The following is an 18,022-nucleotide window of genomic DNA, read 5'->3' on the forward strand; positions in this document are numbered from 1 at the left end:
TGATGACAGATTTTCTTTTTAGACTAGTCAGGATAGATATAGGCAGTGTAGCAAAAAAGTAACAGCTTTTTTGTCCAGGCGTCAATTCCAACTTCTAATGATACTCGACAACTCATTTAGACGGAATAGATTTAATTCTAACGGTTTTTATAATGACTAAGAAAAAGTAATAATACTAATAATTAAGAAGATCATTTTTTTTAATTTCGATCTTTGTCATTTAATTTTATCATATACCAATTATTAATAACATATACAGGGTGTCCCAGGCTGAGCGTGCATTAGAAGTTTCTAGAGAACTACAATATCTAGATCGGAGATTTTTTGCACATCACTGTTTCACAACGATGTATTGATTACAAATATTTTCAATATGGCGGCACTTCCAGAAATGCTGGAAATCGACAACAACTTTCTTATTTTAATTAATTTTCCATTTTTTACTACATACTTAAATTCTCTGCAAAATTTTATGAATTTTGATATCAAACACTCTATACCTAACATTAACCGTTTTTGAGAAAAAATATATTTAAAATGTCTGGAGGAAATAAACTGCCTGTCAAAAAAAGGGACTTGGAACTGTTTGAGACTTGGAACAGTTTGCGACCTGGAACAGTTTAGGGCTTGGAACAGTTAGGAACTTGGAACTGTTTGAAACAGTTAAGTAAAAAGAACTGGTTTGAGTTGATAATCAAGTCTAGCGGACGCGATACAGGGGCGTAAAAAACAAGTGTGGCTGTTGCCGTTATTTAAAATATTTAATTAAAATTCAACTAAATTCTTATTATAAATTTTAAATTTATAATAATTTTTTTTAAATATTTTATTTTTTTAATGTAAACAGAAACAGAATAGGTAAGGAACATTTTTTATTATAAAAAAATGCTGGCGATGTTGCCAAATGCAATAAAATTATCGCATTATAGTTTTTTTGAAAAATACAGTTTAAGAACAGTCGGTTATTGTTTTGTATTATAAATATAGTAGATATTAAAAAAAATTAAACTCTTCCAAGAATTTACTCTTTAAGTATATAACAAAATTATAAATCTGCATTTATTCATTAGTGCTTATACAGGGTGGGTCTTAAATAAGTGCACATATTTTTAGGGGTTATATATTTCGATTCTCGTAAGTTTTTTTCGAGAAAACATGTTTTTGAAAAGTTTATATTTTTCGAAAATTTGATAGTTTTTTGTAATTTTTAGTTAAAAAACATTATATCTTGGTAATATAGCAACACAGATAGTAGATTAAATTTAGAGAAAACAGAAAAATCCCCAGTAGTTCTCATTATTTAAGCAAAAAATATTCTTTTACATAAATTTAAAAAGAGAAATAGCAACCGAATCAGAATGACGCAAGTAAGGATTAATTTTCGTTTTGGAACAGTTTGGAACTGGAACAGGTTTCTTGGAACAGGTATCTTTTGCAACTGGAACAGCGTATACCTGTTATTAAAAAATCGCTGTTCCGGCCATGACTAATTTATTTCCCTCTGTCAAATTAATGCATTTTTTATCTTGTTATAAAAGTAGGAACAGTCTACTAATGAGTCTACTATATTTCTAGAAAGCTCATAACAAGCCAAATAATATAGTAAAAATAATATACCGGATATACAATTAAAAAAAAAACATAAGTTTGGGTCATATTTCAAGAATGGCAACTTCCAACGGAAAACTATTTACACCACTGATTTCTACGTGAAAAACTCTATAGAAAACAGTTTTTACCTTGGGGTGTCTGAAAAATGCAACAATTTTTAATTTCGCCCTGTATTTCAAAAACTAAGAGGGCTAGGACAAATATGTACGTAGCAATTTATTGGTGTTATCACGTTCTACGATGTCTTCCGATTTCTAGTCTCCATTGTTGCTTATATTGTCAGATGTTTTCATCTAGTTGTCTGTCTTCTATTTCTCGATCTATTTCATCCAAATTTTTCTAGCCCTTTCCCGTTTGCGCCTACCAGTGGGTGTCCAATTCAGAATTTGTTTTGGTAGTTTTTTCTTGGTAATTCTTTAGACGTGCCCGTACGATTTAAGTTGATTTACTTTTATCTTCTTTTATGCCTATAATTACCCTGATCCTTTCATTTGTAGGTTCATTTGTATCTTTATTTTCATAAAAAAGCAGGACAGTCATGTGACAAGCTTCACCTTTGTAATTCTACTCATTAGAGAAGCTGAACAAATTATGCAAAGAAAATAAAGTCCTCTTACTCTGGATGGCAGCCCTGTCTCAAATACTGGCTTTTGTTAAAGCCCCGAGACTGTGTAATGAGTTATAACTCAAGAAAAGGGGACACAATATATCTGTAAGGTTCCCTACATTCTACACTCTTCAACATGGATCTTCTATAATTTTTTTTGGACTAGAGCAAAAAAAAATTGCAATTTTATTATCTCAACTTCCTCCGCTGTAAACCCACCCGTTTCCAACCCATACTATATTTCACCATGGGCTATTTCCTACTCAATTCACACCTTGTATCGACCAGTTCGAACACTATGCCCATTCGGCCGTTGCCTAGCACTTATTTACACCGGCTGCCAAACGCTGTTTTCGTTCACAATGACATTCTAGCTTTTTGACGTTTACGCATCAATGTATCGTACGTTCGTAGGAACTATGTAAGCTGTGTGGAGAAAAAAGGCTGTTAAATGGGCGAAGAAAAGAAGAAAGACGAGATAGGTGGGGAGGGAGAAGACGAGAGATTGGAGTTTATTTCGGGTTATTTGACGAAATCCTATAGGATGAAACAGGAAAAGTGGAATAAGATGATTGCTATTGATGAGAACAAGGTGAGTCCCCTTGCAAAACCAAACTTTATTTGAATGTTTCCTAAAGTTCGAAGAATTTTGTTTAAAACATAATATATGAAGGTTGTTTTTTAAAGTTATTTACTTTAAAACTACAGGGTGTTCTGAGTTATGTGACTCAATATACAGGGTAGCTGAGATGTATGGGAACGGTCGATTATTAGGTAAAATACAAGATGTACCGCAACAAGTTAAATATAAAAGTTATAGGGATTTTAAATATCTATTAGCGGACAATAAATTTAGGTATACAGGGTTGGTCATAAAGTCGTGGCACATCAAAGTTTTATTTTTTTAAATGGAACACCCTATATATTATTGCATATTTCGGTTCTTCCTTCAATTCCAAGCAAGAATCAAAATACACACAATGTACCTCAAACCAACCGTTTCCAAGTTATTGACTTTTGAAAATATCACTTAAATAATTCGATTTAATTAATTTCGATGCGTTCGGTTTCATTTAACGATGCAATTATTATTTATTGCAAGGAATTTATTACGAGTAGAAAAAAATATTGTGCTGGGTTGGCGTTGGTTTCTATGTAATTTGACAAATAAATAAAGCTGTCTCTTTAGTTGTCAGTTTTGAGTCAATATTTTTTAATTCCCTTTCGTGTCGATTGCTGATTGAGTTGGAGCCAGAAATGGCTCAAAACGAAATAAGTAAATTACCAACAGATATTCTGGCTGAGGCGAAAAACGCCATATCCAAACTACTGCCATTTAAATCCCGAATAACTTACGAAAAGGAAAACAAACATTTTCAAAAATTGAAGCAATTAAAAAACGTGCGAGAAGAAAATAAGTTTTTAACCTATCCTCGCTGTTAAAGTTCTATTTTATCTACTATTTTTGATATATATAAGGCAATTTTAACAGTTGCTATGGAAAAAAGTATGTTTTTCTATTTCATGTTATTTTTTTTATCCTAACAAAATAGATTAAATCTCATCATAATAAAATAAAGAACCAAAAAAAAACAGGTGAAAGCTTTCTCGAAATAACAGCGTTAAAATTTCGATGTTGTTATTTTTCGATACGTCTTCGTTTATTAAATAAGAAGACAAAAATGGAGCTCGCGGCCTTGTTTAGCTCACTGAAGTATGCCCCAGCAGCTACTGAATATGATAAATTGCTTCTAGTAAGCACGCTGACGGTCTATAGAGAGCATCTTGGTGCATTCGATATGACTTTTTATTAGATTTTTAGACTTAGAATTTATGAGAGAAAAATTACCTGACGTGATAAAGAAGGAATAATTTGGATATGTTAAATATGTTGAATATTTCGCGATCAAATTTGGTGGGTAGGCTAGGTGATCGAGGGTGCACACTAGGGTGTTCGTTATTTACCAAATTGATAATTTCTTTCACGACGCTCTCTAAATTTTTAGTTTATTCTCTAAAAAACAATAACAGACCATTGTAAACCCTTAATATTCACAATAAACCTTGCCCCAAAGACGATTCATCCCATTTAAATTACATAGGAATTCGCCACTTTTTTTTTCTCTTGATTTTGTCTTTTTGGAACCACAATAATTACATATTATTATACAGAATTGAACTCTCTACAAAAAAGATCTTTCACAATTTTTCGATAAACCTACTCCTTCAAAAGTTATTCACGGTTAAAGTTAACCACTCGGTAAATTGTTAAATTCTTCAACTTTTTTGACAAAATTATCATTATTTTTGAAAGATTCAATCTATTACTGTAAAAATATTTAATTCTGATGATGCTAAGGTTGGGAATTAAGAAATCTTCAAGGCTAATGAAGTTTAAACTATTTAAGCTGATATTTTTAAGTATAGTTGATTTATTTTAATAGACATACTTTATTAAAATAAATCAGCTATACTTAAATGGTAGGAATAACATTTGAAGGAGTAGGTTTATCGAAAAATTATAAGAGATTTTTTCTGTAGAGCGCTCAATTCTGTACAAGAAAATATGATTGTCATAGCCCGAGAGAAGAAGATCAAGAGAAAAAAAAATATTTGCAAAAAGTGGCAATTCTACGCCAAACTTTCTAAAATATAAAATAATTTTTATTTCGTTTTTTTTAACGGTACACCCTGTATATTCTTTTTTCAATAGATGTAAAATTAAAAGGTTCTATTTAATAATACTAATTTATCAGATTCTATATAACAGAAAAACCTTAAAAACAACCGTTTAACAGAAATAAAAACCATCGACTCGAAAACTTAATTCCGGAAGCACGTCTTGTATGGTAAACAAATATTTTCCTACAAACAAGAAACATTTTAATACACCACCGCGTTACTGTATCTTAAGCCCCATCCAAGCATCCCATATATCCTCGTATAAAAGGCACTGTTTGTCTTCTAAGCGTCTGGGAAAAAGACGCCATAACAATATATCCAGGATGAACGCGTATCCAGGCAATAAAAGTCCTCTCCAAAAGCGGAATTCGGAAAATTCGGCGTGCATAGGCGATTAATATTTTGCAACACACTGAACTCTTAGTAGGTATACAGGGTGGTAGCATCGTCGCGTCGTTGGAAACATAGGAAATCCCATGGAAATATTGGCTTTTAACCTTATCATTTTTTCCATCCACTCGCTGTGTACATACCAACTGCTAAAATTGCCTTATATCTATCAAAAATAGTAGATAAAATAGTACTTTAACCGCAAGAGTAGATTAAATGATACTTTAACAACGAGGATAGATTTAAAACTTTATTCTGCAATCCTGCTTCCATTTTTGAAAATTTTTGTATTCCTTTTCATAAGTTATTCGGGATTTAAATGGAAGTTTGTCGCCTCAGCCTAAATATCTGTTGGTAATTTACTTATTTCATTTTGAACCATTTCTGGCTCCGGATCGGCTTATCTTCCTTTCGATGACCCTGATCCACCACCACCAGAGACTGTGGAAGAGCTAGTGAGGTACTGTAGAGGAAATGGATCTCAGTTGATCATTGGCTCGGACGCAAATGTGCACCACACTCTCTGGGGAAGCACAGACACAAACCCTAGAGGCGAAGCTCTGCTGCAATTCTTTATGGCAAATAATTTAGACGTAATGAATAAAGGTAACAGGCCTACTTTTGTGACCACACAAAGGCAGGCAGTTATAGATCCAACATTAGCCACCACTTTTGTTAGCAATTTCATAAAAAACTGGAGTGTGTCAGAGGAGGAGAGTTGCTCGGACCACAAACACATAAGGTTTGAAATCTCGGGAATACAAAGGACCGTAGAAACTTACCGTGATCCTCGGCATGCAAATTGGGAAGCCTTTGGGGCAGACCTAACTAGCAAACTGACGAGTATCAAATCAATGGTAAGGAATGCGACTGAGGTGGAACTGGTCGCGGAGCAATTGACTGACGCGATCATCTCTTCTTTTGAGGAAAACTGCCCCCAGACTGTCAGAAGCCACAAACGGGCAACACCCTGGTGGACCGTCCAGCTAGAGGCAAGGAGAAGGCAGGTAAGGAAAAACTGGAATAGGGCAAAAAGATCCGGCGATTGGGAAAATATAAGACCTCTTTGACCGAATATAACAAGGAACTGAAGAGAGCAAAGAGATTATCTTGGAGGAGGTACTGAGAGGGCATTGATAGTACCTCAGAATGTACCAGACTTCAAAAAATACGCTCTAAGGACTCTCAGACCTCAATTAACCCTCTTGTAACCAGTGGAGGAGAATACACATCCACTGGGAAAGAAACGCTGACCGAACTCTTTCGGGTACACTTTCCCAGATCAACAGCCTTGGAGCAATCCCCAGAAACCTGGAAGAGTAGTGGACTTGAGAACTTTACGAGAAGAGCCTCAAGGGAAGACTGGCAGGTTTCAAAAAGGGTGATTGACCAATCAAAGATAAAATGGGCTATGAGCTCATTTGAGCCATACAAATCACCGGGACCGGACGGTATTTGTCCAATAATGCTCCAGCAAGGACCAGACCTACTGACGAGTAAACTTTGCACACTACTAAGAGCTAGTCTGGCCTTAGGATATATACCGAGAATTTGGAGGCTGACCAGGGTAGCTTTTATACCCAAGAATGGGCGTCTGGACTATTCTACAGCGAAGGCCTTTAGGCCTATCAGTCTTATGTCGTTTGTACTAAAGGCTCTTGAGAAACTAATGGACAGGTATGTTCGGGATGAAGTAATGGGAAAAAGACCATTTCACCAAGACCAGCATGCCTACACAGCAGGACGATCAACCGAATCCGCACTCCATCAGCTAGTAAGCAAAGTGGAGTCGACGTTCGAAACAAGAGAAGTGCTTTTAGGGGCATTCCTCGACATAGAAGGGGCGTTTGATAACACCTCATTTCCGTCACTGACGAGAGCTACAAGGAACCTCGGATTAGAGGAGACCTGCTGCAGGTGGATAGACTGCATGCTCAAAAGTCGAGTGGCATATACCACCCTACTAAATGAGACTGTTGCAGTCCGGGTGGCGGGAGGATGCCCGCAGTGTGGAGTTCTCTCCCCTCTGCTGTGCAATCTCGTTATGGACGGACTGCTTGATAGTCTCAACAGGGCTGGTTTCAGCACTCTGGGATACGCAGGCGATTTGGTCGTGTTAGTCAGAGGTAAGTTTAACACAACAGTAAGGGAGCGAATGCAAAGGGCCCTGAAGATTGTGGAATCATGGGTGACACGGGAGGGACTAAATATCAGTCCTACAAAGACCGTAATAACCCACCGACCGTCCCCTTCACCAAACGGAGAATTTTGGAGGGACTAGGACCTCTAAGACTCTGCGGTGATGAGATTCCTCTCTCGGGGGAGGTCAAGTATCTAGGAATCATGCTGGATACCAAACTAACCTGGAACCGACATTTGGAAAATGTCACAAGGAGGGCGGTGACTACACTAGCGGTAGTCAGACGACTTCATGGAAAAATCTGGGGCCTCAGACCACAGATGGTGCACTGGCTGTTCACTGGAGTGGTGAGGCCTTCAGTAACATATGCATCCTTGCTATGGTGGCCTAAGGTACTGCAACAAACAACAAGGCTCAGGTAAGTAAGGCGCAAAGACTTGCTTGTCTGAGCATAACAGGGGCAATGAAATCAACGCCCACTGCATCAATGGAGGCGCTTCTGGACCTTCCGCCTCTTCACATAGTGATCCAGGCGGAGGCAAGAATGGGAAGAGTCTCACATAGAGATAGAGATCGACAACAAAGTGTCTTGTCTCCGGGAAATAGGACAGGAACAGGACACTTAAAGATGGGAGATTCTATCGGAGGATCTCTACTCCAAATGAGATCGGACCAAATGACACCTCTTTATCACTACCACAAACCATTCGAGGTGACAATAGATCGAGGAATGTGGACAGATATAACATTCCTTCAGGATGGACTAACCTGGTATACAGACGGGTCAAAGACCGCTGAAGGAACAGGAGCTGGAGTATTTGGGGAAAGACCAAGCTTATCCTTTTCCTTGGGTAAACACTCAACCGTATTCCAGGCAGAAATCTTCGCCATTCTACAATGTGCAAGAGAAAAAAATAGAAGAGCTTATTCAGGTAAGCTCATCAATATATGCTCAGACAGTCAGGCGGCACTTGGGGCGCTTGTGAACCCAAAGGTATCGTCGAGACTCGTCTGGGAATGCCTGGGCGAACTGGGAGCTCTGGCACGAAGGAACAGAATTAAATTATTCTGGGTGCCGGGCCACAGCGGCATCCAAGGCAACGAAAAAGCCGATGAGCTAGCTAGGCAGGGATCATCGGCATCCTATCTTGGTCCAGAGCCAGTACTGGGAATACCCAAATGTATGGCCCGTAGTGCACTAAAACTCTGGATCAAGGAAAAGCACAATGTCCACTGGAGAAACAGACAAGGGCACAGGCACATCAAGGCTTTTATCGAAGGACCTAGCTCTAAAACCGCAAAAGAACTGCTAATGCTTAGCAGGAATAAAGTGCGGATTACAACAGGCCTCTTGACAGGACACATGGCTGTCAAGTGTTATCTGAACAAGCTCAACCTGTATCAAGGAAGTCTTTGTTGTAGACTCTGCGATAAAGATCCTGAAACAGCGGAGCACATAATATGTCATTGCGAGGCTCTGGATCGCAAGTGACAGTCTTTATTTGGGAACGCTAGGCTAGAACCGGAGGAACTATGCTCCCATCCTATCAAGGACCTGCATAAGCTAGTGCAGGGCACAGGGATAGGAGAATGGGTGCAGATATAGAAGGGGGACAAACACAATAGGTCTCACAGGTCGCAGTGTTTCCGGCAGAGGACGGCCCCTTGATATGGAAAAAAAAATTCTGGCTCCAATTCAATCAGCAATCGACGCGAAAGAGAATTAAAAAATATTGACTCAAAACTGACAACTAAAGAGACAGTTTTATTTATTTGTGAAATTACATAGATACCAACGCCAACCCAGCACAATAGTTTTTCTACTCGTAATAAATTCCTTGAATAACTAATTTCTGAATATTTTTTAATCGTAGGTAACTCGCCGTGGAAAAAAATATTGTTTCATACACGACGATAAAATTGCATTGTCGTCTCCCGAAATTAATTCACTCGCAATTTCATCGCTCGTGAATTAATCTTTTCCCGGTCGACGATAAAATACTATTTTATCGTCTTGTATAAAAATAATTATTACGACGTCCCTGTAAAGCCAACAGGGCAGACACTATTTGGAGAGTTCAAAATTTGCATGGGATTTTCCTAGGGATTTCCTATGTTTCTAGCGATGACGTACCACCCGGTATGTGAGAGAGTTATAAGTTATAACTAACAAAATTTTCTAGCCCGTCTGACCTACTACCGGTTTCAATCAAATTTACGACTATATTTCGTGGATATACGTATGTGTCTGCGTCTAGAAAGTTTACACAAATTTAACTCTAAGCACACGCTTACTTTATAATATATATCGTATATCTCGCGAGGTTGTTGAGATGAGAATATATTTGCCGTGTATGTACGGAATTCGTAGAAAGTTTAAGTAGCTTGTTAGAAATATAATATAGTTTTTTAGTCCAGTGCTAGCTTTTTTTACAAAAAAAAACATTATAATATCTCTGGAATAGCAATGCATTACAACTTATCCATCCAATTTTTGATAAATACTCGTAATATAAATAGAAAATTCTTCCTGCACACAACATAATAAGTATTTTTGCTGAGCACTGAAAGTAAGTCGTACTTACATTACATACAGGGTGACAATTTGAAAACGAACACTATTTAATATTACCTCTACCGATGATGGTATGAGAATTTGGCGAAATACGTCAATTTACATATCTATAAGAGGGACAATTTTTGAGGCATTTGTTGTCGTGTTACTTTCAACTTTCAACCCTTTGACCCCCAGGGCACCTACCCCTAAAATTTTAAATGGCAACCCCTATTTCTTTTGCCATTTTTGTGTTGCTTATAAAATTCTTAAAAAAATAATGCAGTTTATGTAGAATTCTACAAGAAACATAAAAATGGTAAAAGAAATAGGGGTTGTTATTTAAAAATTTAGGTGCCCTGGGGGTCAAAGGGTTGAAAAACGTAAATCGACGTGTTTTGCCAAATTTTCATACTCATCATCGCTAGAGGCAATATTAAATACTGCTCGTTTTCAAATTGTCACCCTGTATAGGTAGTTGGTCATACTGTTCGATTTACACATACTATCCTAACATATTTATATCAAATTTAAATAAAACTATTAACAAAAAAGGTGTGTATGATATAATGGACATCAGAAAGAAATGTGCTCTAATACCGTATGATCGGAAAAAGAACGGCGTCCAGTTGGCTTGGAAATGAACATCAATGGCATTCCCATATAATCTATACTAATATGTAAAATCCTTAAGTGACTGTCCAAGAGGGTGAAAACGCCCCTCAAATATTACAATATTTGTTATTTAAAAACGGTTAGTCTTTCGGGAAAACGCTTGGACAAGCATAATTTATTTGTTTTTTTTACATAATTTGACATTTTTTAAAAAATCATACAGGGTGTTCCAAAAAGTTGAGTAATTTCTTAACCACGATTCTGCTTAAACTGCTTGACGTAAAAAGCTTATTTTTGGCAAACGGATTTTTCGAAAGCCAAATTCCAACGAGATGAAACTACCCCTCAAATATTACCAAATTATATCATAATATCGCCATATTGTTATTTTTCATGCTGACATAAATGTGAGAAAATTTTATCCAGTTTGTATGTTAATGGAAATTCTTGCTTTGCTTTATCCTCACCATTACAAATGATTAATTCGACGCGAACGAAGTCGCTGGTACGCGCTAGTTTAACATATAAAATGACAGCGATCTTCATTTGATAGCCATCGCTGACGTCGTTTTTTCTCGATCGTACGGTATATAGGGTATAAAGAAATTATACTTTATAACAATATTTGAGGCACTTGACAGTGTATGAAATTTTTGCTAATAAGTAATAAAACCCTATAATTTGCTTCTTTAATGAATATTCTATCTTCAAAAATAAAAAATTTATAGTCGTGAAGTAAATAAATATATTTAATAAAGTCTCATAATATATTACTTCTATACAAAATCAAAAATAAGTTAATAAAAACAAATACACACTTACGAAACTAGAGGAAAATCACACAACAGAACAGCCAAGGGAACTAAAAAAAACTTTCACAATAGACAAAAGAAATATATATATAAATATAAGAATATATATAAATAAATAATATAATAAATAAGAATAATAATATAAAAACAGGATATTTAAAAAAAATGATGTAAACGTAGACGATGAAAAAACCAATGAACGAAGAAAAAATCTAATAAATAAAAGTATTAAAATCTAGTTAACGCAGTGGTATATATTTTAGTTAATAAGGTACTATTAAACTGTACAAAAAATTATCTTTTTTTCTAGAAAATGATACTGAAGTTCCTCAACGATCCAACTCAACGCATGCTTCTAATGACCATCCCGGCGACTGGTCTGCTCACTCCATTCACCTCGTTCAACAACCAAATCAAGCAGAAATTCACCTACTTCATACGGAAGTGTCCGCAAGAGGTCACCTTGGAGAACTTCAACTCGGTGCTGACCTTTGGGGATATGTCCGGTAGACCCATCGACGATCTGTGCGTTCTGGTAGAAGGAGTTTTTGTGCCTTTGCTGTCGAACAGTGGCAACCAGGTGGGATGGCCGAAGATAGTGTCCCAGGACGTGGCGTCACATGTGAGGGGTTTCAAAAACACCGTCGATCAGGTAATGTCTAATATACAGGGTGGTCCAAACTGTATTCTTAAAATGCTTAGTTTCGGAGATCTTCTTCTTCATGTGCCTTCTCCTCATCGGAGGTTGGCGACCGTCAATTGGAATTCCTCCCTGTCTTAAGCCAAACGGATAATTGCACCACTGGCGCAAATTCCGCAACCAGGAAAACCGTTTACGCCCGATGCCTCGTCGTCCTTCAATCTTTCCCTCAACGATCAGCTGTAGGAAACTATATTTGTTATTTCGAAAAATATGACCAAAATATGCTGCTTTCCGTCGTTTTATTGTAGTCAATAGTTCTTGGTCCTTACACATTCTTTCTAATACTACGAGATTTGTTATTCGTTCGGTCCAGGATATTTTATAACCACATCTCAAATGAATCCAAGCGTGACATGGTCCGTGCCTTCAACGTCCATCCATCGACTCCGTATAACAATGTAGAGAGTACATAGCATTTGGTAGCTCGCCATCGAGTAGTCAGATTCAGGTCTCGGTTGCAAAGTAGAGTTTTCATTTTGAAAAAAGCGTTTCTGGCTATTTCAATTCTATGTTTGATTTCTTCATCAGGATATCATTTGTCATTCAGCTAGCAACCCAAGTACTTAAATCTTCTTACCCTTTCTATTCGAAATTGGTCAAAGAATGCATAGAGAAGCTGAATAAACTAGGCAAAGAAAACAAAGTCCTCCTACACTGGGTGCCTGCTCACCAAGGGATAGAAGGCAATGAAAAAGCAAATAATCTAGCTAGGAAAGGAGCGAACACTCCACTAACTGGACCAGAACCGTTCTGCTTTCCAAGTGGTAACCAACTCAAGGCGGAACTCAAGAACTTGGAAGATTCCATCCGCAACCTGGAATGGAAATCTTGCAATGGTCTAGGACACTCGAAGAAGTTTTTGAGGGCTTATGATCAAGAAAAATCACAGATCTTCCTGGGTCTGAGTAAGAACAATCTTCGGATTGTCACGGGGTTTTTAACAGGACACTGTCTCCTCAATGAACACCTTAGTAGATTGAAACTAAGAAGAAACGGCGAATGCAGACTCTGTGGGGAAGATGGTGAAACACCAGTACACCTCATCACTGAGTGCGCCGAGACGACAACCATTCGTGCCATGAATTTTGGTACGACTGATATTGGAGATGGAGAACTACCCTCTATAAAACCGTCCCAGATACTGGCTTTTGTCAAAGCCCTGGGACTGTATGATGAGTTATGATTCAAGAAAGGGGGACACAATGGATCTGTAAGGTCGAAGTGATTAACCCCCCTCCCACTCATTCTAAAAAATTCTACCCTTTCTATATTTTGATCTTCCACTTGTATCCTGATATTTTCAATATGTTGTTTGCTGATAATCTTTCAATAATTTTGTTTTGTTTAAATTTATTTCACACCTAGAGTAGGAGTTTATTTTCTTTGCCTAATTTTCTTCATCTTCTCTTCCAGATTGTGTTTAAATATTTTTTTGTAGATCAAAGGCGCAATGAAGAGCCAAGTGGTGCTCCCAATGCCCCAAGGCATGTCTTCAGTGTTCCAGTCCACGCAGACCTTTATAGACACTGACGGTGCTGAAGTCAACGTCTCTTTGAAAGCCACCATGGAAAACGCTGTGATGAAATGGTCAACGACGTGTAATGAAATTTTGAATCAAACCACTTTACTGCGTTATGCTGACGAACCTTATCCAGTACCAAGGAATGAGTCTGACTTCTGGATTGCCAGAAACAAGAATCTGGAGTCGATATATGATCAGCTTTGTGATCCAAGAGTCAAGGTAAATGATTACTAAAACAGAATTTCTCCATCGTCACTTCAAAAAATATAAACTAGCACAAAGGGAGCATAAAATCTTCTTAATAAGATTTTTCATAAAAGTTAAAATATCCCTTTCTCCATGGATCTCGAAATCTCCCACGAATTGGCATCACTGAGTGAAGATAATTTTTATAGAATTTTTGACTAATTTTTTAAATTTTTTTTAGAAAATGGGAGAATATTTGGAGTTAACGAAAAGTACTTATGCAAATGCGTTTCAAACCCTGTTTAAAAACATTGTTGCCGCACTAGTGGAGTCAAGAGACATTTGCAAATGTCTGAAAGCTTTGATGCCCCATATCAACAGATTTGAAGAAAATGACTTTCTGGATACTGAACCATATGTGAACCCTATGGTGAGTATTAGGGTGGGTCAAAAAAATCGACTATTTTTTTTCCAATTTCTGCTCTGAAAAAAAGGTTGGTAGACATCTCAAAAAAATTCTCTCCAAGTATGAGCTCTTAATTTTAATAGGAAGGTTTGATTCAGTTTTCTATTTTTTCCTTATTATTGGGAAAGAAAAATTATATATCTCGGTATTTACTACTTTTTTTATTATTTAAAATACACACATTTCAATCTGTTGAAATGAAATGTAACGCATCCATCAAAGGTATGTCGCGATCACCATGACAACCGTTTACTTTGTTACTCGACGCGGCCTACTATCTACTAAGTGTATATTTTAAGAAAAATTTGAAATGTTGAGGTTAATAGTGAAAATAAATATAGAGTGTTATATATTTTCGAGAAGCCCATGCCAAGCTGAATAAGAAAATTTAAAAATATACAGGGGGTTCTATAAAAAAACGTAATTATAGTTAATATCTCAAAAAATATTTTTTTCGAAAAAATTCAATTATTTTTTTCGTATAATTCAATTTTCCGTGGTTGCTGAAATAAACAAACTATCGAACATCTTCAAAAAGTACAAAATTTGAGAATCTCCCTGTAGCTTCGAAACCGATCAAGATAGCCACGATCCGTTAGCGCCTTTGTAATTTTAACAAATTTAACTTTGTTGCCTTTTAATCAAAAAAAGAACCCGAGACTGCAGTATCAAAATTTGAATATTTCTCACGGTTTCCTAGATAGCCTATAGAAACAACCAAAATGATCCACCCTGTACTTAACTAAAGATGATAGAAGTATGTTTTATTGCAAAAAACTTGAAGCAGCATCAATAAAATTCAAATAACGATAAATAAAGCACAAATTACCAACTTTAGTTACACAAAACAACAAAAAGTCAGCTGGTGGTGCTACGATCTATCATTTTTCAACAAATTTATTTTACTAAAGGTGGTAGAAAAAAGTACTAATATACAGGTATGTCGTAAAACACATCTAATAATAAACTTCCCAAATATTTGAAAATAGAATAGTCCGAGATGACTGACTCTCGATGCATAGCAACTGATGATATTGACGTTTTTATTATCTTTTAGTTAATTTTGACGTTTGAAGTTGCCAAATTTTAAGTAGGTAGTGACATTTTCCTCTAAGACATGAATACGATAATTAATAGTAAGATTAACATTAAAAATACAAATTCAAACACTCTTCCTAGTTATTGTAATGGCCGTGGACAAAGTATAGTATTCAACTCGCAATTTATAGCCATTATTCACTCGGGTGACAAACGCCGTCCTGCGTGAATAATGGCTAGCATAAATTGCTCGTTCAATAATATACTATTAAGTGTATACCTTTGAATAAGAAGACTAAGGAAGGAGCATAATGCTATCCATGTAAACATGCATGGTGGGCGGAAAAGCCACCATAATAGCTCTCTAGGGTGGGGATCCTTGACAGTTCTGTTTGACGATTCATTTGACACATTTGAATTTGATTTGAAATTTTGTAGATTTGTCAGTCTTTAGGAAGCTTATTTTATGTTATTTATTATTTATTCTACTACTGATAGTTGTATAAAGGTAGTAAATCTAGATGGAAATTGTGGCAGAACTTAAATTAACAGTGACACTATCGCGATTTATCGAAAAAGGCTCTGAAATAGTTGGTTGTGTAGCGTGCGGTAGATCTCGGCAAAAATTGAGTGAAATAATGGAACAACTTTTCGCTAGTAAGTGGCTATATAATATACATACGTGTAGTAAACCGATCATTTATGAAATTCACTTAAATTAACTAAATTATATATTTTTCTTGCATTTTAGCTTTTATTTATTACTTGTCAAAGATTAGATGTCAAAGAATTTAGATACGTTAATTTGACTTACCTACTTCAGTAGCGTATCGGATGTTTGTGTTAATAAATACTTATTATAACTTATCTATTTTTATTAGAATTATATATTTTTATAACAATTTTAATAACTACCAACATTTATTCACAACGTAAAATAAAACAACAAATTATTGAGTCTACCCCACGTCTACCCTACATCATAGTTTTACATTTTTTAAATAAAATTAGAACGACACTGATAAACCGGAATTTAAGTCGGCCATATTTGAGGCCCATCGCGGTGTACCTAAGATTTTTGGTATGCTCCTTCCTTAGTCTTCTTATTCAAAGGTGTATACCAATCTTTTTTTCAGAGTATAAAGTGAAAAAAGTAGTCGATTTTTTTGACTCACCTTAGTGAGTATACAAAGAATCAATAGTACCACAGTTTGCTAATTACTAATACAATTAATTAACACATATTGCAAATAAAACAACAATTCAATGACCTAAGAAGGAAAAAAAACGGCACACGTAAGACATATTTTTCTATACAGAAGCTGTTCTATACTCTCTCCAATTTAACATTGCATAGGTCGAGATACTCCTCCTATTCTCAAGTCGACCGGCTGATGAAAGAGATGTTATACATTTTTTAAATTCCAATTTTTGCCCGCAGGGGAGAATTTTTTGTTTCCCTTGCGAGCAAAAAAAAGACGGAATTTCTGAGATGTTTTCATGGAAAAGATGGAGGTACATTATTTTTCGGTTAAAACCTCTCAGGTAATTACTTTTTTTTCAGCTAAAAATAAGCCTACCTAATGTTTAATTTTGAATAATTTAGATACCTACAGGTATAAAAAAAGATCGGTAATATTTATCCTGAAAACCGTGGATAGAAATAGTTATACAGGGTGTCCCAATGTTCCCTGGACATAGAACTACTACTGATTTTTAGCTTAAAAATAAGTTCATTGGACACACTGAAAACAATTTTTGTTTGGGTTAACCGATGTAAACAAACTAGGGCTCATTTAAAAGAGCTTTTCTTCCGTAATGATCTCCAGTGTAAATGTTGTTTCCATCATTTTTTTCGTGGTAGCTAGAGGTCGCTGTTTGACATCATAACAGATATTCCGCAGTTGCATAAAAAAATTAAATAGGAGGCTATATTTCTCTTTACACAGTTAAATAGAGCACAAAATTTCCAAAATATCAGCGCAAACCGCAATTTTCTATCTTGTCTCTAACCGGAGATATTAAGAGAACAAATTATGTTAGGCTGCCGCTTAGGATTATACAGGGTGTTTCAAAACAAATGCGAAAAACTTCAGGGGGTGATTCCTTGTTTAAAATAAAGGGTAGTTTGCTTCATAAACGTTGGGTCAAAAGTCAACCATTAGGGAGATATCGCGGTACAAAGATGGCGGAAAAATAATGTTCTTATTTTTTATCTTGAAAACGAAAAGAGATAGACTAATGAAATTTTATGGAAGCATTACTGTTATGAAAACACACTTTCTGGTAATTTTTTCACTTTTTTAAAATGAGTGGAAGGGGTTGAAATAAACTACCCCTATCATTCTTGTTAACGAAATTTAAAGAAAAATCTTATCAAACACATGCAAAAAAATTAATTTGGATAGTTTAGTTTGTTTAGAAACTTTTTTATCTCTTGTATTTTTTTTATAAAACTCACCGATTTGAAATTAAAAAATAAAATGTAAAGCATTACATGTCAGGGCTAAATTTATTTTAGATTAAGAATCTAGTGATAATAATGATAATAATAATAATCTAGATAATAACGTATTGCAGTAGGGTAATGTCAAATAAAACAATATTAGAAACATCCTAAAAAGTGACAGCGGCCGACTAGATTTTTTCCTAAAAAAATTACAGCTGCCCACTAGATTCTTTATCTAAAAATGTTT

The 18,022-nt window shown here is 35.9% G+C and overlaps 1 protein-coding gene across 2 annotated transcripts in view; it reads left to right on the forward strand.

Annotated features, from left to right (window-relative positions):
• Positions 1-2,574: 2,574 nt before the first annotated feature.
• Positions 2,575-18,022, forward strand: part of LOC115885311 (dynein beta chain, ciliary-like) — a 52,589-nt gene continuing 37,141 nt past the window's right edge. Inside the window, exons 1-4 of one of the 2 annotated variants that reach the window (XM_030904182.1) lie at positions 2,575-2,810; positions 11,722-12,063; positions 13,553-13,855; positions 14,064-14,252. In XM_030904182.1, coding sequence (XP_030760042.1) covers positions 2,670-2,810; positions 11,722-12,063; positions 13,553-13,855; positions 14,064-14,252 — 975 coding nt within the window. In that variant the 5' untranslated portion in view covers positions 2,575-2,669. The remainder of the gene's footprint in view (positions 2,811-11,721; positions 12,064-13,552; positions 13,856-14,063; positions 14,253-18,022) is intronic. The other variant, XM_030904183.1, reaches the window with a different exon arrangement.

This window comes from Sitophilus oryzae, unplaced genomic scaffold (genome assembly GCF_002938485.1).
Source record: "Sitophilus oryzae breed Bouriz unplaced genomic scaffold, Soryzae_2.0 scaffold_381_pilon_pilon, whole genome shotgun sequence".
Classification (NCBI taxonomy): Eukaryota; Metazoa; Arthropoda; class Insecta; order Coleoptera; family Curculionidae; genus Sitophilus; species Sitophilus oryzae.